Consider the following 24,075-nt stretch of genomic DNA (forward strand, 5'->3'; position numbering starts at 1 on the left):
GTTTTTTTGGATACTGTATATAGGCAAATGACTACCAGCATGGCATCAGTGATGCAACCAAAGTAAAAGGGGACAGGATGAAACCGATGATGAATAAATCCAGGGGGCTCATTCAAGTGCCTGCTGTGAAGTGCTTCCGAAGAGAGAAGGACTAGGAGAGCACTAAAGAGCAGGATTCTGTGTCATTCCTTTGTCAACACACAAACAACATGGCAAGGTGTCCCACCGCAACGAATGTAACAAGCACTGGCCTTGCAATTTAGTGGCTGTGAGAGAGAAGGCGAACAAAGCAGCACATAATAACACTGCCTTTGAAAATGGCATTGGGTAAAATACAAGATATTGAAAAACACAGGGAGTTCAAAACATGGGTGTTGGGAGAAGGGGCTGACTGAGGTTACAAAACACTTACACGAATTATGGGGGTAATGTACTATTAAAGCTTTAGTATTTTACTTCTTCTGATTTACAGTTGTGTTAAACATTGAGCGCTGCATTTCTTTGAACAAAACTTAGGGGGCAAGGGCATCCATATACTGTGTCACAAATCATGTAGTTATTGAATGCTTTTTTCAAATGTAGAGTCTGTTAATTGTGCCAGAAATTAGGCTATGGAAGTCCTCCCCTCTGTGGCCTCACCTGCCCTGCTCAGCTATGATAGACTTTTGAACTCAGCCCTTCGCTTCAGCAGTTCAGCCCACACAGCCCTCCTCGCCCCCAGAACCACCTTTGCAGAAGGGTACTTTTATTATCTGTGTCTAGGCTCATGGGATGCGTCGAAGGATATTGAATGACAAACATTATGACTATCTTTTATAATGAACACAATTTCTTCATTTGAGTCATTCCCGGATGAAAACACCAAGCACTTACAAATATTTTTCAGTCTATTCATAGCTGTAGCATTATGTATGCAATTTTAAAGACATATTATGCTTTTTTCCCCCGATGAGTTTGTAAAAGGCAACATTTTCCTAAATGGCTTAGTAATAGAAATAGTAGCACTGACGTGTAAAATTGAAGGGCACATTTAATAAGCCCCGTAGTTGCATTTCACCCAAGCAAGCAGTGGAGTCTAATTTGTGTGTTATTTTTATGGCTATTGAAGCCTACCCTAGTAAAATTAAGTGGGCAGGAAAAGGAGGTAGGTGAAAACCATTTTCTGACCATTCAAGCCCCAGATGCAGAACTATACAGGATTACTCAAACATACATGTATAAATCCAAGAACACCTCTTGAGTAAACACATGATAAGAGAACACTGTTAACATAGTTAAAAGCTCATAAAAGCTCCTTTAATACTACACCTGAATGTGAGTGTCATACTGAGAGCCTTACCTCAGAGTGAACTCTCTGCACATGGCAGTGCAGGTTTCCTTTTTGGGAGAAAGACGCTGGGCAGAACATGCACAGGTGAGGCTTCTCACCAGTGTGCTTCACCATGTGGGTCTGCAGCACCGCCTTCTGGTTAAACGCTTTCCCACAGTGCGAGCATTTAAAGGGACGTTCACCTGAAGAATAACACACTTCCTTCAGACAATGGTGATTTTGGATGATCTCTAATCTAATATAAAATGCACAGTCTGAGTACCTCCAAATATCTGCATATTTGGTCATTTGCCCTTTTTATGTGCCTAACATCACAAGGACGTCCACAATAAAAAACATATACAGGACGCTGTGTCCAGTTTTACAAAAAGATTAGGGCTATAGAAAGATTAGGGCAATTAGAAGGACAAAAAACATGATAGTAGCATTAGGGCTTCCACATTCTAAATACACAAAGTATGAACAGCACAAATGGCTCGAGACTCACTGGATGGATCAGTAAATGTCTGTTCTTAGACGTTTTATTATCATGAATTAGAATAATAATGTAGGAAAATGTGTTTATTTAGTTCTTGGAAGTCAAACATACTGACTTTTAAAACAATAACATGATTAATTTAAGGGCTCTTTTAGATTCACATAGCTCCATCTCTATCCAGAATTACTCATCAGAATACAAAACAGGTGGATGCTGCTGGTCACAAAAAGGAGCAATATTTCAATCCAGGAAAGTCTTAAAGGTTTATGACCGCTATAAAATTAGACCAAACTTATTTCTTAACTGAAATGACAAATTACTCTTACTACTACTTCTTCTACTCTCGTCTCTTACCTGTGTGTATCCTTGTGTGTCTGACCAGTTGACTGGGCTTTTTGAATGTTTTTCCACAGTGGAGACAGCTGTTTGTGAAGCCACTACGATCAATACTTTTCTTATAGTTCCTGGAAGATGAAAGAAGTGGTCTAAAAAAACAAAGATTCTTAGAAATCACATAATAAACATTAAAATATGTTTGCATATTCAAATGGTGATTCAGGTTGATAGATGTTTTTAAGCCCAACTAAACTGAAGAAAATATAATCCGGATTAATAGAATAAATGAAGAATATTGCAGGTATTTGTCATCATATTAATCAAGCCATTCTTTCATCCACATCGAGATGATCAGGAAGCGACACCTGAACTGACCTCATCTTGACATGGGTCTTCGTGTGCTCCTTGAGAAGCGCTGATGTCTTTAACTCCTCGTTGCATGTTTTACAAGTGAAAACCTTGCCACCGGACAGCTCTTTACGGTGCTCCTCCAAATGAAGGGAGAGCTGACTTTGAAGGACAAACTCGTCTCCGCACTCCGCACACATCAGGTTCTGCAAAGAAACAATCATGTGCTTGTATACTCTTGCATGTATCTATATATATAAATGTGTTGTTTAAATATTCAAAACTTAAAACTGACCTCCTCCTTTTCATGTAACATCAGGTGAGATTTTAGGCTTGCAATGCGGGAAAATTTCTTACGGCACACCGGACACGAGAAGTCGGATGTGCTATGCGTCGATTTGTGAAGCGTGAGATTGAACTCCAGATTGAAGCTCTGTGGACACTCGTCGCATCGGTGAGGCTGCAAAAAGGAAAGGATATTTTAGACATAATATTGTGCACAACTCGCCAACATTGCCAATTCATTAAATAACAAAAACTTCTTTTTAAAAAAAATAAAATTCACCACTTTCTGAATCACATTTTGGCTTTTACAACCAGACAGGAGCAAGAGCTAGTTTCACCAAAGAATATCCAAAATGAAACAAATGTCCCTGATCATTTCTCTGGAGGAACAAGACCCTAGAATCTGCGTTTTAACAATCGTCAGTTTAACCACATCTGAATTAAATTATAGGCTTAGAGAATGAGTCTAAGATGATGATGTCGAAATATCATTATAAATCAAACCGCAATATCAGGAACAAACATCAATGGAAGATTAATTTTTGTATTGATTCAACAGGTTCCGCTGGCAAAGAAGATTCCTGAAACTAAAAAAGAACCAGGTAAAAAAACTCCAATGTGTGTTGCAGAGGCAATACAGGATAACGCTTCACTGCTGCTGGAACAAGACGATGCACGAGCTTTAGACAACCTTGGCACTGGGTACGATCTGAATATCCTTTATAGCTGTGTTGTGTGGAGTTGTTGTTGTTGTTGTTGTTGTTGTTTTATGGCGGTTGGCATCCGAGTGTTGCATTACCGCCAGACTTTATTCCTCAGACGTTTCGTAGTTGTTGTTGTTGTTGTTGTTGTTGTTTTATGGCGGTTGGCATCCGAGTGTTGCATTACCGCCAGACTCGTAGTCCTCAGACTCTGTCGTAGTCCGTAAAAGTACTCCTCCCATCGCTTTGGCGTTACAAAGCCCATGAGGTCATGATGTGTTTTTGTGACTAGAATAGTTGTTGTGTCAGAGACCAACCGGCTTTATTCCAGGGAGACTCTTCTTCACCTTCCTCGCCCTCTTTGACGTTCGGTGCTTTGGAAGTACAAAGCCCATGAGATCATGGGACGTCTTTGTTGTTTTACAAAGCCCATGAGGTCATGGGACGTCTTTGTCGTTTTATCCTTTAGAAGTCCTTCTTCCATCACTTTGGCGTTTCTAGGCCCATGAAGTCCAAGCGCGTTAGAACATCCTCTTGCTCCTCATCCTCGGCTCAGTCTCCAACACCCCCCACCTCTATAAACGTTTACCCAGCCCTGTGCTACATAAGTAAGCAACCACAGCCTGACACAAACCCTGTGACTGGATCGCCAGAACGTTCCGCAGATTGAACTCCCGCCCATTATTCCGAAACCACAAGGCCAACCCGGCCCTTTCCCTATCATAAGCCTCACAGCAAATCAGCACATGCTCGACAGTCTCTGGCACCCGACAGTGACCACACAGACCGGTCGGATGTTTGCCTATCCTACTCAGTGACCAATTGAGTCCAGTATGGCCAATCCTCATGCGGGCGAAGGCCCTTTCCTCCCACGCGTTCCTGCCCATAGACCCGCAAGGACCCACACTACCCTGTATGTGATAGAGATGCCGTCCAGTAACACAGTGGCTCCAAAATTCCTGCCAAAGGCCGACCACATGACTCTTGATAACAGGCTTGATTTCAGATTTGCTTAACTCAACCGCCACATCAATTGATGGCCGCCGAAGGGAACGTTTAGCCAGTGCATCAGCCATTTCGTTACCATCCACCCCCACATGCGCAGGGACCCAAATGAAGGAAACCCTCACATCCTTCCTGGACAGGGAGAGCATCAGACAGAAGATGCCATTCAACACATCCTGTCTGCAATCCGATTTCCCAGATTTAATGCTTTGCAATGCAGAAAGGCTGTCAGAGGCCACCACAATGCCGCAACACTGCAAAGCAGATTCCGCCCATTCCAACGCCAACCGTATCGCTATAAGTTCCGACGTGAAAACAGAAAGGCGATCTGTCAACCTCTTCTTGACCGCTAGCCCCAGGTCAGGCACAAAATAAGCGGCGCCAGTACGCCCACTCTCAGGATCCCTAGACCCGTCGGTATAAATAAACACATCACCTGAGTGCTTATCGATGAGCGCTTGAACGGCAAACTGCGGTGCCCTCCCAGCGACTCCTCTAAGCTTGCCATGCAAGCTAACATCAACAGGAGCCGGGACAAACTTCCACGGAGCTATAGCAGACAAAGCCACCGACGGGCTCACACGCAGATCTGAATATCCTTTATAGCTGTGTTGTGTGGAGTTTGGCAGTTGTTGTTGTTGTTGTTGTTGTTTTATGGCGGTTGGCATCCAAGTGTTGCATTACCGCCAGACTTTATTCCTCAGACTTTGTCGTAGTCCTCAGACTCTGTCGTAGTCCGTAAAAGTACTCCTTCCATTGCTTTGGTGTTACAAAGCCCATGAGGTCATGATATGTCTTTGTGACTAGAATAGTTGTTGTTGTTTCAGAGACCAACCGGCTTTATTCCAGGGAGACTCTTCTTCATCTTCCTCTCCTTCTTTGACGTTCGGTGCTTCCACCGTACAGCTTTATTCTTCAGGCTTCATTCTATAGGCTTTAATATTTCCACTGATGTCGCCGCTTGGTAGCCGTGCGTCTACGAGACTGGACGAGGACAGGAGACCACCCCCACCCCCATCTCGTCACTCTGATCACTCTGACTCCCCAAAAGCAGACCCCCATCACTCCGACTCCCATTTAGCGCCTTTAGCCTGTTTTCTATATCTGCCCAATCAAGCTCCTTTGTTCCAAGGAATCTCCCTGCAGCTTTAGCAATGATCCTGATCCTTTCAGTTCTGCTTTGAGTCTGAGCAGCACAGTTTACAACATCCACCATAAAGAGTACAAAATCCTCTCTATCCACAACCAGGGTATTCTCATTAATTCTGGAACCTGCACACTTGGGACCTCCACTCTTGAAACCTTCACACTTCTTGGGAGCCACGCTGGCCTTTCTCATTTCGCCCTGGCTGGGAGCAGCGCTGGCTCCTCTCTCTGTATTTACTCTAAACTCGTTACTTGAAACTTTCTTGACTGCATCTGCATAGGATATATCTTGAGAGACCTTTATTTTCTGCACCTCAGCAGCTCTTTTGCTAAACCTGCATCCCCCGTAGGCAGAGCTATGTTCTTCCCCACAGTTACAGCACTTCAGTTTTGCACCCACGTCACACTTCCCATACTCATGATCTCCTGCACATTTACCACATCTTTGCTTCCCTCTACAGACCGCTGCAATATGCCCAAAGCGCTGGCACTTAAAGCAACGCAGGGGCGGCGGAACATATGGCCTGACGCTATAGCACATGTACCCAATGAACACCTTACTAGGCAGGCACCTCCCTTCAAGTGTTACCATTACCGACAAGCTGTCACATCTTACCCCAAACCGGGTCACCTTCAAACGCCTAGCGTCCACCACCGTAACTCCAGTCAAATTCTCCTTAACTTCATCCACAGACGTCGCCGTAGGGACACCTACGATAACTCCTCTGACCGTGTTTCTTTCAGCATCAGACACAAGAATGTCCTTTCCACCCAGACGTTTAGTTCCAATCGCCTTCCGTTGCTGAGCCGCGTCCTTGCACACGACCAGCAGCGAGCCATCTCTAAGGACACTCGCACTCTTGATCACTCCCACAGCTACAGTTAGGCTCTTTGACAATGCCACTGAATTCCACTCCTTAAAGGATGCACTATCCTGTGCAAGCTTTATGATCACCTTACAGTCTCTGCTCTCACCCCGGATATCAATAGCTTCAGCCTCATCCTGCTGCTCATTCCCAGAACCCTCGGACGAGCTAAGGGACTTTTTACGTTTCCGGGCACGTGCAGGCAGAAAAGGCTGCTCCTCCACGCCGTCCAGAATGTCTTCCATCCCCGATCCACTCTCCTCCGCCATCTCCCGTCTCTCCAGACCGGGTGTTGAGCAAGGTCTCCTCACAGTTTTAGTCCAGGGCTTCAGACATGTAGACTACTCCACAACATTTAAGCTCCTGATAAACATTCCGGAGCTCAAAGGGAAAAGAATAAGACTTCTGCAATGTAACGATGTCACAAAAAACACAACACCGCTGACTTTTAAACTCACAGGGCCTAAATGTAACGCTATTCTCTAACCTACAAGCATCTCCCCCTTACGTGCCCTTGGAGGCATGGAGGTCAAGAGCTTATTTTCCCTTTAAATGCCAAATGTACTTCACATCATTCCCTGTGCTCCACTTTGTTCTCCACACAGACAAACTCATGCCTTGTCTAGGCGTAGGCTAAATAAATATGGTCGTATTAACAGGGAAAATACTTGCTTATTACTGATAACTATAACTAGGGCTGCACTTTGACATACACAAAAATTGCATCTTTTGTGACAAGTATTATGATTGTTATTAGATTTGTAAAACAAGTAGAATACTGTCATCTGCAGAGGACATGCTATTATCTAAATAATTGCAACTTGCTTTGATTCGATGGCAATAATTTGTGCAGCCTTAACTACATCTGTATATTATTTACTTTTCCCCAGACAAGTCTACAATGTTCAATGTGGTTTGTTTGTTTTATACCAATTGTAACTGAATTTCTCAGGCAGTTTTTGGTTTGGTTGGAGTAAAGAAAGATGATGTGATTGTGTGACATTGATGGTGGAAAACAATTGGAATGCATTTATTGTGTAGTGTGGACTTGCCTTATCGCTCTCATGTTCTCGCAGGTGCTTCTGCAGCTGGCTCTCAGTGGAAAAGGTTTGGGTACATGTTGTGCACTTCTTGTCCTTGAGCTCTCCATCACTGAGACTCTCACCTTTATTGGCATCTGCATCTGACAATGAGGAAATTCAATTCAGGTCAAGTGGGTTTTAGTGGATATGACCTGACCTAAGTGTTCCAGATAAAGCATGATTTTTTCAAAAAAGATGACCCTTATCTATATTGGGCAACAGTCCATTGTGTGCGAACGTCAATGGTTCTCAAACTGCCCCCCCAGTGGGACAGAGAGAGAAAACATTTTAAAAGCATGTTGTGTGAGCAGCCTGGCAGCATTTGGGTTGAAATAGAATGGCTTTCATGTCAACATTGTGAGGCCTTTTCCCATTTGAATGATATATTCAAATTATAATTGGGAACAGCCCTAATTTCTCATCATTCTGAAACCTATGGATGGTTCATGATCAATTAAATACTCTCACTCTGTATTAATCTGCAAGTCATGTTTTGATCAATAGTTTAAAAAAAAGAAAAGCAATGAATTAACAGAAGACAAGTATGTGACTAAAGTAAGTCGTTTCGCCTATTGAAAGTGCCATAAATGTAGTGATTTAGGAGAATAAATGACAAGTTACAGGTTCTGTTTGATGTGTACACGATAAATTTAATGTTAACTTTAACCATTTGTCTTTATTATCGTTGACTTATTCCGAACAACTTTAGTACTGGAAATCACGCTTTAAAGTAAAGGGGGAAAGTGAAGCGCATTTAATAAAACAATTCGAGTCGGTTGTCAATACCCAAGTGACAACTTAGTTGCCCACAGAGTTCACGGTGCAGCTGGGCACGCACAGTCCTGCAGAACCAAAACAATGAGCAACATTTTAGCACGTTAGCCTTAAGCTAACGATAGCCTATTGAGCTAGTTAGCAAAGACAAGCTAGCGATAAATGTATAAAAGCGTAAGACTGAAATCTAAAAGCATAGAAGGCATCGCAGCAGCGCAACACAGTTATCCCCGCGGACGCCAATTTACACTGGAAGCCAATAAGAAGAGGCACCGAAATGTTATTAATATCATTCCGCCTCAATCAGCCTCACAAAGCAAAGCCCACCCGCAATACTATATCCGGGGACTATATACACAATATTCAACTCATAATATCTAAGCTACGGAGTAGTTTGTCTGGACGGTCCGAAAATATTCAGATACCTCAAAATATTTATTTTTTATTGGTCCCATTTTGGCACTAGTTACCTGTCTCCTCGTTGCTTTTAACTCTCAGTTTGCGAGGCCGGCCCCGCGGCATAGTTCCAGTATTCAGGGCGGGTGTGCTGTGAACAGTTTGCTTTTCAAAATGGCGACTCCGTCATCTGTGGCATCAGCGGCGCTGCAGCTCCGCGGACAAGAGCGACATCTGCTGTTTGCTCTGCAGAACATACTTCTATTACATCTAGGCTTCACGTAGGTTATTGTAAATCCACATGATGTTGTATTTTGTCGTATGAATTTTTATGAATATTAATATAGCCAGTTTGTAGCTATATATTTTGTTTAGTTTTTTTCTTCATCTTACTGGTTAAAGAATATGTGAAGATGTGGGGTACAAGCTCTTGTTTAAAATATATGTATTGAAATGTACTGGTTACATTGTGGCTTTGGTACATGTACAAATGTAGTGGTTATCTGTGAAATGTGTAATCACGTTACACCAGCAGAGGGAGGCAATAGGCCTATGTAATTAGATGTTACAACATAGGCCTACAACATGGTGTCCATGTACCAATGTAGTGTAGTGGTACATTTGGTCTATACGTGCGTCCCATACAAAACTAAAAACATGAGTGTGACGTAAAATATGAATCATTATATTATAAGATGCAGGCTTGTCTGCTCCAAAATTGTACAAGCTTAAAACGATTATAAGCTACACGCACATACATTGTATGTCCATGTTGATAGCCTAAAGATGAATAGAAATCTGTTGTAGGGGTTAAGCTTCTGCAAGATGAGAATCACAAGGTAAGCTTGATTGCCTCAGCAGCATTTTCTCTTTGAGGTAAAGCCCTCAGGTAAAAAAGTGGTGACTTTTTCCTGTGTATTACTTGGTCCTGCAAAAGGAGCCTCCGCCCTCTGACTCTCAGCACACACAGCCAACTGTAAGTGCATGTTCATTGTGTAAGAACATCTGTTCCTGCCAGGCTGCCACTCGCTCTGCTTGTCCTCTAGTGGCTGCACAGGCCACTGAGCTCACCACTAAAACAAAAGACTGGACATTATTCTGACCTTGTGAGATGGTCCACTCCCCTCGCTCTGTCCCTGCGTGTTTTCCCCTCTCCATCTCTCCTTCCTGTTAGCACGGTCCGGAGAGTGATCAATCATTAAAATTGACATGTGCTGGAGGAGTGGGACTGTCAGTGAAATTGCCTGTTACTCTAACCTATAGAGTGAAAACCATGCTGAGAGTGGTATCTGTTGTTCTCCCAACCTTTGGCTTGTCGTTGATCTTACAAAGCTACATAAACTGTCCAGTCCTGACATCAAAGATACTGGTGCAGTTTTTACATTAAGGCTAGATATGACTCAGACTTGGAAATGTGGAGCTCGTTTGCACCACTTCACTGATGAGTTTGATTATCTACAGAAAATCACTACTGAAATGGATCTTTCTTTAACAACAATATCAGATATTAATCTACCTGGGAGTCAGGCCATCGAAGAACTGCTAAAGCCAGAGGAATAAAAAGTCAGTTGGGGTATTTGAGTGAAAATCCATAATCATGAAATATCAATTCAGGCATTTAGAATTGCGTAACTTATGTCTGCTAAATATAAAGCTATTATGCAAATTACTTTAATCTAAATTACCAATTAAAATATTGGACCTTTATTGATTTCCAATTCACATTACAGTCATTATTTTCTCAATTTGAGACAATGATTCTGAACCTGAGGCACAGAGCCAAACAAACAAAGCACACTGGCTTCATAAACAAAGGGTAAACTGTGAGACTAAATATTCTCTGTATGTAGCACATGTCGATCCCTCAGTCATGCTGAGGACTGGGTGACAGGTCTTACCATGACCCTCAGAATGACCTTGTTCAGAAACATTTCACATCCTGCCACTGCCTCTTCTCCCAGGTGTGGCCGACTCCCCCCTGTGCTGTTAGAGAGCACCATCCCGATCCATGAAACCAATCACTCTTCAGCGTGGTGAAAACAGCTTGTGACAGGCATGGTCGTCATGGGCGCCCTCCCCGGTGACCGCGTGCAACGGGGAGCGCCAAGGTGAGGCCAGTCTCCACAGCACTGTCACCATTAAACTGAGCCTTCACGCATTCAGTTTTCTTTTTAATATTATAATGCTACTGTCCAGTGTTCACACATGGCAGGGTGTCATTGAATATTGCATACTTTTATTGTGAAAAAAGTTGATTATAAACGCACAATTACAACTATATAGGACTGTTGATGCAATGCTGAATGTGTCACAGTGGTAGATACTTTCATGCTTTTTATTTCGGGGTCAAGACATGAAATCATCTGCAGTAGTTCCTTTATCCTTTTGGCCTCAGTTTTATGTGAGTTAAATTCCTCCTGATTCCTGACACAACCCGCTCCATATCTGAGACTGAGTGTATATGAGTAAGTACTTATTGATGAATCTGATTTAGATTATTGACTGCATTGAAGAATTTCTCATTTGGAATTTAATGGAAACAATTGGAAACTAAAAACTAATAAATATAACTCGTTCCACATGCGGTTTGATATATTCAAAATTCCCTTGAGCCCCAAAGCCATAAGAAAGCTATTAATATAATTCAATAGAAACATTTTGACCATATTTTAGATCCAGTTGGACTTAATTCAACTCATTTAAATGTTTACTCATATAGACAGGACTTGCACTTCCATTCATCTTGGACTTAGACAAACTTTAACCCACATCGACCCACAAGGGAATTTACTAAACAAAATCAGAGGACATTTTGGTTTGGGATCTTAAAAGTGACAGTGAAGTTAAGGAAGTTGTTTTCATATGACAACCAGCAATCGCCTGCTGGTTGTTATCATTGTTATGCAGAGGAAGGAGGAGAGAAGGAGGAGGAGGGGAGCAGTATTTTATCAAACCACACAAGCCAATTACAACATATTCCCTCCTTAAGACAAACTCGTCTGTGGGCCGGTGCATAGTGAAGCCCAATTCATGCTCACCTGCGCTGGAAAAGATAAAATAGCATTGCAGAAGTGTTTTGTAATCAATAATGCATGGCTGTCCATCTTCGGTAAGAGAAAGCTCCTCCAAACACACCAGCGGCATCAGACGCTTTCATTTCAAGCTGAAGGTCAGAGCAGCAGTGTGGTCAGTGCATAAGGCTGGCTTACTCAAGGAACATAAACACAAGCTTATCTACATTTTTAATTTAGGGTATCAAAAACGAAGCCAATTTACACAATTTGTACTGGTAAAGAGTCATTTACCTTAAAATAACTCTGTACAATATTTGAAAATAAGCAATGCACAATAATTGCACAGAAACAACATGTAATAAACCAAAAATATAACAGTGAAAATATATAATGTGCTAAACAAACAAACAAATTGGTCTAAATATGTCTACTCTAAACAAAATACATAGATAAAATATGTTTTCACCGTCACAATCTCTAATTGACTGAAATGTATTTAATGTTCTGGTTATTTTCATAATTATACATGTAGCTATTACATATTCTTGTGCAGCCCTATTGACTTGGATAATCTGATGCCAAATTGTTATCTCATTTGCTAATTATAATTAACTCTTGTTTGGAATAGCAATAATGGCATTTGCTGTGATTAGCCGGCCTTGTTAAAAGCTGACAAAGCGCACCCAGCTGCTCACTCCAGATCATTGTTAAATATTAGTCCCTGCCGGTCCATGCTGCATTATGACACTGGACTCATCACCTGGGTTCAGACTCAGAGTCATCGTCTGTATTGATTTCCCTCTGGCTCCCACACATCTGGATTATAAATTATTCTGAACATAGCGCTGCCTCTCTCCTCTCTGTCACTATAAATACGAATATACTCTCATAAAAATAAGCCCTAGTCAGCCTTTGTACCTGGCAATACAGTGCACACTCACCTGAGACCGGCAGAGAGCAAAGCAACCAGAAAAAGCATGATAACACCTGCAATACACGGCAAGTATTGCAGTATATCTGTCTGGGGTGACGGCCTATGCACTTCATCATCATCATCAATCCTTTTGGATTTATATCTAACATAAACATAAACACACACACATAAACATAAACACACACATACACACACACACACACACACATATATATATATATATATATATATATATATATATATATATATATATAATTCATATTTTTTGATATTGGTCACCTCTAATTATATGTTGAGAAAATCCTGACAGTCTGGGATAAGAGTGTAGAGAGAGTCTTGCTGTTCCTAAATATGAATTATATTATAGACTACACAGACATATACCCTTTTTACCCAGTATACTCACTTAAATTGCTTAAATAACTACACTTTTTTTCTTCCATTGACGTAGCACTGGTAAGTGCATATTCTTGAGTCTTTTCCTTTCCCCAGAAAACAGCGGCTCCATGGCTGCACCAGATCAATTAGACACCATTAAAAGACTGGTCCCAGAACAGCCATGGAGACGTCCTATAATGTCTTCTCCTCTGCACGGCGCTAACTAAATCCATCCTCGGCCTCATCCAAACCTAATTACAGGTAGAGATGCACTGTGTGAGATGAAAAGCACAGAGACGCTTTGATGGATGGCGAGTTCCTGCAAAACAGAGCAAACAGGTAATTAACATGACAATAGGCAAGAGGCAGGGGTCTCATACAAAGACATGGGGTGGTGCTTGTGGTGGCTGTATGAGGGCTGGGATGTGCAAATGTATGGAATGAGTTGTTAGGATAACAAAGACACTTAAAATGGAGCAAACTGAATTAGCTCCACTCGTGGACAAATGAGGAAATACACTGACTCGTTTCTAAGAATAATGCAGAGGAAATAGACTTAAACTAATTCAAGTTATCTGCCAATCTGATGTAAAGTGAAATGTATAGCATTAGCAACACACTAAAACAATCCACAGGGGGTTGGCCAGACATCTAATGAAGGTGTTGAAACCATGTGCAGGGATAAAAATGTATCCTTTGACAAAGTATACCTCATTCATTTTTCATAGGGACATATTTATGGTTGAGTCATTTAGATGTGATGGCTGTATCAACTCAAACAGAGAACAGACAGATTGTTTGAATGAACAAATATACATTGTATGTCATAGGAATTAGCAAGTTTAATTCTAAGGTGGGTTATATTTTGAAACGTAGTTGTGAATTTTGTTTTGAAGAGTATATCGAGTGTATTCTACAAAAGTAGCTAAAAAAAGAAAAAAAAAGAAGGAACAAAGTTATAAAATATTTGGATGTGCATATGGATATTTCTGCAGTTTTGTGATTCATTTTACAGACCTTTCACATTTGTTTGATAATTACCTCAACTAATACGTTTAAAGACACTTTTGTTGGATTGACATAATATCATCTGACTATTGTTATTGATTTTCTTTTTCTCAACATCACCAACCCCTATTTTTTTTACTACCCTGATTGATTTGCAGTGTGAATAAATATGTTTCATTTACTACTTGATTGTATAACATTTCAGGAGGAGAGTACACCACTTGCTTTCACAGTATGGCAGTATGGCTTTTCTATCTAAGTTACAGGTCAGATCTGTGGTGGGACAAGCAGTGGCAATACGGTATTCATTTTTTATACAATATATATTTTTTATTGCTCAGCATCTTTGAGGGTGCTATTGCTCACATTTATTAGTGAATACAAAACACAGGATTTGTTGCAATTGTCCAGAGAATGGTAAGCAGTGAAAACTGTTTAGTGAAATACTTTGTTACTCACCCTGTCGTGTAGTTTCTGTACATCACTGATTTGTATTTACTTCATTTGTGTCATGTTCCTCAATGTGACAGTTACAGGTTGTGACATCTGCTTTTGTTTGCAAACACATCCAGAGTTTGCTGAAGTCTACGACAGAAACAGTCTTGTACAGTCAACAGATAATATACCGTCTGGTTAGAACTATCCAAAAAGGCTTAGAATATAATGCTGTACATTCAAGGCTTTGTATATATTTGTCTTTTGACAAAAGGCGTAGCTTTGAAAAAAAAAAAAAAAAAAAAAATAAATTGTTGCACAATAACCTTCAACTCAAAATATTACAAAGCCCAAATTGTGATAGTAACAATACAAATGCATTTTATTAACATGTTCTTATATGTTTCAGGTAAATACCACAACCCCAGGGCTGTTTTCAGATCCCACAGAGCAAACGTCTGTAAAGCCTTTCTGACTGGCCCCGTCACATGCCAACACAGTAAGTCTCACTCTGTGGCTCTTTACAGGATTATACATGTGAAAAGGCTCTATTGTTTTTGTATTCGGTTCACTCTTTCTTTTACTATGCAAATGTCTTCTTAAATAATACATGAAAAAACAAATATGTCTCATAAGCTAAAATAAGAAACTCTTTAATCAAAATATAAAATATTGTGGTAACAATTGTAACGTTCATTTGTTTACATCTAGTTCCATTTATTTGAAATTAATAAAAATGAATATTTTGAGGTAAATATCAGTTTTATATTGTTATTGTGCGCATCACATTGGAAACTATCTTGTTTATAAAATGGGCGACAGTGGCTAAGTAGTTAAAGCACTGCCCCCCAACCTGAAGGTCAGAGGGTTGATTTCTGCTTGGACAAAGTTTTGTCATTGAGTCCTTAAGTAACATTGTGTTTATGTTAGATAAATTGAAATATGGACTATGCGATCACAATCACACCAACGTCTGTGTGCGCAGTATGTGACTGCTAATGGCATCCTTGAAAAGGTTCACATTTCATATTCTATCTTTGAGAGTCGTGTGTTATCAATACTAAGTCTCTGTTTTAAATATCAGTCTTCACATTGCTTAAACATTAGGGCTCTAGTCAACTAAAGAAATTCCTGGTCGACAAAATACCTGCCTTGTGCATTGATTAATTGAGTAAAGAGGGCTCTCGAAATTATTCAACATCTCTAAAATCTAATTATGCATCTAATCCAAACTGCACTTAGCCAATGCAATAATAACTTTGCATACAGATGAGTACTAGTAAACTGTGTCTTCATTATGTAAAAAGGAAGCTTAAACTCACTATTTCCCCACAAATTTCAGCTAACTCACTCCACGCCTTCTTCTCTTTGCCAATCACCATTTAAAACCTTTTTAATCCCAATATAATAATTAATCAACTAAAATAGTGGTCTATTTAAACTCCGTCGAGCTAATAAACAACAATAAACCCCCTTCTGTTACAGTGCACAACAGTCAAATTCAACTAATTCAAAATACGTACACACTGTTCATTTTGATACAATATGGGTTGGAACAGAGTGAATGCGGGACTTGCTCTCAAGAGAGACGCCCTGAAAGTTTCCATTGGACATTTGTCATGCTTTTAAGTGATTTACAAATGAGAGGCACGCAGGCATTGTCCAGGAGACCGGGAGAGAGGAGTGAGTTTTCCTAGTGTGAGGGCCTTTGTGCTCCCTGCCTACCCTCAGCATAAGGACGAAGATGGAAATGTTGTGCGTCATCTGTGCTGATTAAAATGGGAGAGATACAGCAGAGCCACTTGTAGCATAAAAACAAAGATGTTTGAAGACGCATGTCCTAGACAGTTTATTCTTTGTGGCAACAGATAACATGCATACTTTTGAATGTAAAATACAACAATGATTTAAGTATTGTGATGATCCCTTGTGGGGGTTTTGTAAGCTATAAAACATAATTGAAATAGTTATGTTCACTTCACAGCACCTCCCCTGACACCCCGCCCACTCATTCCCATGAATCCTCAAAGACAAACCCACAACCGCATTATTATAAGTCTTAGAATCGTTTAAGTATACCCAGGAGGACTTTTTTTATTTCCAAATGCACACTTTTGACTTTTTTGTTGTGACTTTTCTCAGAGTGGTAAGGGTGCTGAAGCAGGGCAGCCCTTGAACAAAGATGAGAGAGGGGAAAAAAACAGACAGGGGAAGAGGGAGGAGGGACAATCTAAAAAAGCACCCATCCCCCATCTGACAAAAAACACAGGCTTACCATGATTTCCTCCCTCACCTTCCTCTATAGCTGCTTAAACTACTTTTTTTCAAAATACTATTATCGCTATCATAATGAAAAACACATACACATGACTGAACATGTATGCCATTGTCGCCTGACTCATTCCTCATTTGTTGATTAAGTTTTGGCAGCTTGTGGCAACAGGTTTCTCTTAATAGTTTGAGATAGTAATGAAACTAACAAACACGGAACATAATACACTATACGTTCATTATTTTGGTATGAACTAAACTTGTACTCTCAGCTGTTTAGACTAGCTTCCGTGTGCGGGACTATTGTTACTACAAAAGCTGTCTGTGTGTGTGTGTGTGCGTACGTGTGTACATGTTCAGTGTGTGTGTGTGTGTGTGTGTGTGCGTGTGGTGCTTTGAGCTCGATTTTGCAAACAGGGCTGGGGGTTGGTGTGGTAGGGAAATGAAGTGAGTAAAAGTTGGATGGCTGGATGGCTCACTTGTTGTTCAGGCAAATTTGGAGTATGTCTTCATAGCTACCACTGTTTTCTACGGCTTCTTTTGGATTAATTGCATTGTCAGTTTGAGCACTCGGGGGCAAGTCAAACAACAGCTGTCTGTGGCATAAGCAGGAAAGTCAACACACCAAAGCAGCACGCACAGCTACACAAAGAACGCACACCTTGGCCTTAGATGTATTCGGAGGGGGAAGTAACACATTATAAACGCTCAAATTGAGGTAATTGGGCCGTGTTTGGTCATTTATATATGTTAGATTACTACCATATACTGCTTATATTTTTTGTGTTTATTTGTTTGATATATTTCTCATCATTTAGTATTTCAACATCACATTAAAAAATAAGATAGAACTTTATTGATCTCATTATGGTCAAATTTCCCTTGTCGTGGCAGCTCTTAATACACAAAGTGCAGATAGTAATGAAAGTGTGCATCTAATGAAAATCAATGTAGGAATTCCACATTTGGATTAGGGCATCGTGATCAAACCAAGTGGAAGGCAATTCATTAGACTTTTGAGAGTGAATGAGCCTTTGCCATATGACTGCTGTGTGTCAATGATAACGATCACTGGCAAAAACAGTGCCACTCTTTGCTGACTTTGTTTGGCTAGTAGTACATTGTTCCCTTCATCACACAGAAGGCTGATGGATGTGTGGAAAAAAAAGGTAACCCTGCTGCAGATCTTTCAAGCCGAAAAACTGACTTCACCAATAAGCATGACTTTAACCACAGTAGAGTTAGTATCATGTAGCATCCTGTACTGACAAGCTGATATTCACATATCTAAATGTGCAAGAACTTCTCTCTTAAGAGCTTCTCCTTGTAGAAGGGATTTAGTGATAAATAGCCTGATGTTAGTTTCGATGCACTTTGTAACTTTTTTGGTGGAGAGTCTGTCACCTGCTTGTCTCCTTGAAGATGTTATATTTGCTAAATGTGCCACAGTATGGCATTTATTGTACCATGGAAACAAGCAGCTGACATCATCAGGGGTCTCATTCATAACTTAACATTGAATTCTTACTAAAAGTGCACGTACGGACAAAACAAAAACTCTCATAAATGTCCTCATCCTTATGTCTCGTCTCTCTAAGCACAGATCGCTTACTTGCTCAGTTCAGAGTTTTTGAACTGGACCGCTCATTTCGAAAGCTGTCTTTTTATAGATCACAATCGTAAAGTAAAAAGTCACATACGTAACATTTTTGTACGGATGCATTGTAAGAATGCATCTTAAAAAATGTTTTGAGCAATACTAGCAATTGTAATAAATACAAGACAGTTTAATACCATAACGTGGAACATTCCAAAGTAATAACATCTCCATGGAAACAAGCCTGGGCCAGACACCAGAAAAATACTTTGCCTTCAACAAAACAATATACATTGTATTATTTCTGTTTAGTAAATATTTAATATTTGCTATCCTTCCAGTTCTTGTATGTAAATGTTAATTAAGCGATTAGAATGACAGTGTCAGGCGTTTTCATATGTCACTGGAAATGGTTTCACATTCTTTTCCTGTGCTACTCTACTTGAAAATAGCAAGTGAAACACTTTGCTCCTTGTTGGATCCCTCAGCTACTTTTCAACAGGAGTGCATTACAGCTGCTTGAAGGGCCTCACTATATTGGAGTTACAGAGCCTCATGCCAGACAATAATGCGAGTTAAGTCCTTTAGGGCAAGAAGCTGCAGAGATAGCCAAACAAAAGATAATCAATATCATATGGTGTGTCGCCTGGAGTCCAGACCCGCCTCCACGGCATACCCATCACATGCCTCTGAGCGCTTGTCTACCACCGGATTCAATGTCAGACACAATGTCAAACAGGCAGCACAACCAGAGCAATGTGTTAATTACAACATCATCACACGAATGATGGCAGCACTAATATGACAGCTTTCAACATATGGGGCTGTGGGGAATAACTTTCCACACATGCTGATGTATAGACTCTTCGGAACATGAACGGCATAAGGTCCTACATGTATGCTTGTACAACAAAATCACCTTTAGGAATAGGAATACCCTTAGCCTATTATTCCTTTTGCAAGCTCACAGCTGAGCAATTAATCGCACCTAATTTATCATTGAAGTAATTGTCAGCTATGACTCAGACAAAGCAATAATTCCTATATAAATGAAAAAAAAAACTGTACGGTATTCAACATGAGAATTTTATCAAGAGGCACCACTTCATCTTCAATTCACTAAAATTGAATAATTATATATTTTTTACAAGCTTACAACTAAAGTAAAGAATAATCGAAATTTCTACATTACTTTGATACATTGACCCTAATTCTGCCTTTTAGGACCTCATTAGTAAACAAGTATTTGCCCACAGAAAAGATAACATTGCACTAGCCCTTTTTTTACTTAAGTCAGTCAGCTATATTAAGTGTATGTGAGTAAATCACCACCAAACATATGTGTTATGATTACTGTATAACTGTAGAATCATTTAAATCATTTGAATGTGATGTGAACTTCACAATCAACCTTTATCCCAACTTAACTCCAAAATATCAAACAATGCACTGCTGCTACATTTCCGCTTGCTTGATCTTGAAGCACAATGTAAAACACAGCCCTGGAAAAAAGCAGCAGGCGTCCATCCATGCAACACAGTATAATATTGTATGTGCAACGTAAACAAGCTTTAGGCACCTTTTCCTTACCACACACACGCTCCCACCCTTTCCCTCCCATCTCCTTTGAACCTGCGGACAGACAGAGCCACTCTGTGTGTGCTGAATTAAAGGGCTACGACAGGACTTCCCTTCCTCTGTGTAGAGCCCCATGTAACAGGGTCTCTGTCACCAGTAAAACAAACTGCATGTGTGCGTGGCAAGGCACCACCTCTGCTGCCTGCTCCACTTCCTCTTTGCCTTGTTAGACAGATGCAGGATCTTAACAGTGTTCTTTTAGTTTAATGTCAAGACAAAGTGACATAACATTTGATGAAATTCCTGCTGTGGTTCTCCCAGTGTGCCTTTGTTTTTCTTTCTTGTTTCTTGTCTTGGGAGCATGCATGGCTCAATGAGCTAAGGGAGAGCATGTGGGTGTAATACACTCGATGCAGGAACAAGGAAGGAGTAGGCAGGTACATTACTTTTGCTGTAGGGAATATATGCCTTTGTGCTTCTTCTTGAAAACACTATCCTTTTACATGGGCTTTCCGTAGAGGCAGTTTTTTATAAGGTTGCATCTTTCATTGTACTTGCAAGTGGCTGGATACTCTCTCCTGATTCTGTGTTTTTTTTTACACAGATGAATGTGCTGAAAGGCAAGCAGACAGTAAGGGAGGGTGAAGGAGGGAGGAAGAGGAGGAGAACTGAAGACAATGTCAGCTCTGCAGTATGATCCTGTATCCATCAGGGTGCCTCTCGCAGTCACCGCTGCTTAAAACGCACTGCCACTGTACACGCACGCGCACACGTACACACACACACACACACACACACACACACACACACACACACATGCAATCACACACACACTACACTGCATATGCACACTGACAGGAAATGACCACAATCACTGTCACACGCAGTACACAGTTTTTCATAGCAGATGGGATTAGGATGTTATTATTGCACGATTACGCCACATAACTATATTAGCGACAGAACACAACCTGGGACTTCTCAATCAGTCACCTTCCTTTGTACGGTATAGGACATTTCAACAACCCCTCCCTTTGCTTCACTGTACCCACACCCTGACTAACAACTGCAAGAGGCAGCCTTTTAATGCTGCTGTGAATTATCAGCAACATTTTTTGTCTTTCTTGGCCCATTTATTTCTCTAAAGCATTTCTTTTGATCCTTTTAATGCACATGAAGTTCATCTGTTTAAGAACACCGCCCTAAACAATTTCAAGTTGTTGAATTAGCCGTCTTTCTCTATCTAAAAAATCTGATAAGGAGAAAAGACTGTTTCCAGAAACAGGTATAGAACATTTAGAGAGACGTTAAATTGAACAATGATGTGAGTGTATTTTAGCAAGAAGAGAAGTCATTCCAAAAGCAGTTTGAGATCAAGTAAAAAAGTGGAAGAGAATGTGACTTCCCTATGTATAATTAACAATAAAAATGAAAACCTTTGCTACAGCTGCCCTAACGGCACACAGGAGACGATAAGTGACAGTGCAGTTATCAGCTGTGGAATATGTGGATTCCATTTGAAGAACAACAAAATAAAACAGAGCTTCATTCAAACAAGGTAATATGATATCTAATAAATATTTCACATGGCAAAGCTCTGGGTTCCCTTGTGCTGTTCTGATACTGTGCCGTATAATGCTCATTGGGTAGTTTGGCAACAAAGCACATCAGCACCACCAGTCTCAACCCCCACTTCTCCCACCCATTCACCCGCCCATCTCTCCTCCACCAACGCTCCCTGAGGTAGGGTTCTCCTTACACTTCTCTGCCAGCTGACAATTAGCATGCGGTTGCTAATGCACTACAAGCTAATTGAGCACAAGGGGGCTGATGGTGTCAGTCACTGGAAAAAAACTTGTAAAGGTGGCATGTCCAGGTAGCAGGCAACTTCTATACACTGTATACACTTCTAGTAGTAGTAGTAATGGTTTCATAAGCTTTAGTGACATGGCACGTTTAGATGCTTGGGGAACGGTGGCTGCATAAGAGACAGTAATGGAAGATAGTCAAAATGAAACTATATAGCATTAGGAAATATTGTATTAGTTTTTGGTTTGACATTTCAGTTTTTGTTTTATTCACATGCGACTACCGTATAAATACTATTATTGATCTGTGAGGCATTGTATAGATCTTACATTCTTTGTTGTATAAACATTTGTCATAATCTATAACAATAATAATAATAATCTAATAATAAGTGCACTTGCATAATCTAGTATGTATTTTTCCATGGCAATAATGTCAGTTTGGACAGCCTAAAACAAAAACATAGTGTTTTGCTAAATGATGAACTTAGTAGTAGGAGTAGTCTATAGAGGTGTGAGTCTCTGCCATACCTCTGCAGAGTGCAAAAGGCACACATTGTCCTCTGCATCATTGTCAATGATATGTATCATTTAAAGAATAATCTCTGTGTCTTTAAAGGTGGACTGACTGTCCGATTGGAGAGGGGAGTTCAAGCCTTAGGAACCATAGGAGATTTTCTGTACATGGGGCTCCACAGAGGCAAAGACTGAGGCAGAGGGCACCTTGGTCTGTGTTTGTCCTGACATTCCCTCTGACATGGGAATGAAGTGCAAAGAGGAAGAAGGGCGTTTTAAGGGTGTTCTTTTAAAACAGGACGTATCATAATAGTGACTCACATGCACTGCAGTCCAGCTGAGCGGGCGTGTATATTTGTATCTTATGATCTTGTGTATCTTATGAAAGTCTAAAACACTGAAGTATTGTAAAGATTTCCTAGGATTTCCCAAAATAAAACAGAGTATGTTTAGTGTTGAAAATAGGCTGCATGTGTAAACATGGACGTCTGTGTGCATACATTAGTTTGGGTGTGAGTAGATCACATTTCAAGAATGCTGCACTACATTTAGTCATGTATCTTGCACTAGAGGGCTTTTGGTGTGTCTCTATGTTTTAAGTCTTTATTATCAGGCCTGTTCAGCAGTTCAGATTTCATCAAGGGCATTTAGATGAAAGAGTGTTTGTGTGTGACTCCAATGCAGTGACCGTTTGAGATGTTGCTGTTGCTATCCAAGACTGTTCAGATGTCTGTATGTCGTAAGTCAGTTGTGCATCAGCAGTCCCCATCATGGCTCCCTTTCAGAGCAGGCATGCTGAGCAAACAAGGCTGACCTCTGCTCAACACCCACAGCAGCGCCATGGAGTGACACTTATTACTGATGACTCCAACACACAACAATAAGAGGTAGTACATTAAAACGGCTGCAGTACAGCATGGCTACTGTATATGTGCCCTAATGGATTGAGCATCTGGAAGAAAATCCATGCTGTGTCATAGGGCAGGCACGTACAAGAGATATGCTTTGTTACATGTGATTGGCTGATCACACTCATTTTAAAGAATTCAAGACTTTCCTGTTGCACAAGTCTTCTAATCTCAACCGTATTTATCTGGCAAAGAGCTGGTATGTGTTCAGCTAACCTGGAGCTTTGTTTGATTAATGAATAAATCCTTTCTGTACACTGCATTTATGGAGCAACATATTTTACTTTGTTTTTGACAGTTTGTATTATACAATTTTGAAACTTGCAAATATGAAAAATATGATTAAAAGAAGCTCTGAATTGTCTTTCCTTATTGCATTGTTGCTATATTAGTCATCTCAAACACAAATCCAATTGTAAAACTAGGCTAGGAAATCAACCCAAGTAATTACCTACTTATGCACTCCCAAAACATAATTGTGTGCTGTTCAAAATATATATATATACACATATATTCCATGCAATAAACCTCATAATGTAACATCTTCTCTTCACAGTACGTGACGTGGTGTGAGGACATAAAGCAAGTTGACCATAACAGCGTTGTAGAGAAACGGACACAATTACACGGTGCGATTCTGTACTTATTTAGACCTTATTTAGACCTCGTTGTTGCTTAAATTTGAAACGTGTGTCCGAATTTGCGTTTTATTACGTTACATTGCAGTATTCGAGTACTTCTCCGATCTTTAACAGAATCAACAACTTTTCGCTGATGAGACAATAGCAGATAGTTCCATTTAATGCAGGAGAAGCCACGTGCGGGCTCTAAAGGGGTTTCAGGAAGCGCCGAGGGACGACTCTAAATCCATCTTTATCAGT

General features: G+C 40.5%; 2 protein-coding genes across 4 annotated transcripts in view; one reads left to right on the forward strand and one right to left on the reverse strand.

The window, feature by feature from the left end:
* LOC140373665 (zinc finger protein 236-like) overlaps positions 1-8,926 on the reverse strand; it is a 38,037-nt gene extending 29,111 nt beyond the window's left edge. For all 3 annotated transcript variants that reach the window (XM_072460279.1, XM_072460278.1, XM_072460277.1), the window contains exons 1-6: positions 8,822-8,926; positions 7,548-7,678; positions 2,788-2,952; positions 2,520-2,698; positions 2,163-2,293; positions 1,340-1,512 (exon numbers count right to left, since the gene is read on the reverse strand). In XM_072460279.1, coding sequence (XP_072316380.1) covers positions 1,340-1,512; positions 2,163-2,293; positions 2,520-2,698; positions 2,788-2,952; positions 7,548-7,678; positions 8,822-8,873 — 831 coding nt within the window. In that variant the 5' untranslated portion in view covers positions 8,874-8,926. The remainder of the gene's footprint in view (positions 1-1,339; positions 1,513-2,162; positions 2,294-2,519; positions 2,699-2,787; positions 2,953-7,547; positions 7,679-8,821) is intronic.
* Positions 1-21,791, forward strand: part of LOC140373461 (myelin basic protein-like) — a 68,703-nt gene extending 46,912 nt beyond the window's left edge. The window contains exon 7 of the mRNA XM_072459957.1: positions 21,780-21,791. The gene's annotated coding sequence lies outside the window, so the exon portion shown is untranslated. The remainder of the gene's footprint in view (positions 1-21,779) is intronic.
* The last annotated feature ends 2,284 nt before the right edge of the window (positions 21,792-24,075 follow it).

The sequence above is a fragment of the Eucyclogobius newberryi genome, unplaced genomic scaffold (genome assembly GCF_026437365.1).
Source record: "Eucyclogobius newberryi isolate DKJ021-1_F unplaced genomic scaffold, fEucNew1.0.hap1 SCAF_3, whole genome shotgun sequence".
NCBI classification, from domain to species: Eukaryota; Metazoa; Chordata; class Actinopteri; order Gobiiformes; family Gobiidae; genus Eucyclogobius; species Eucyclogobius newberryi.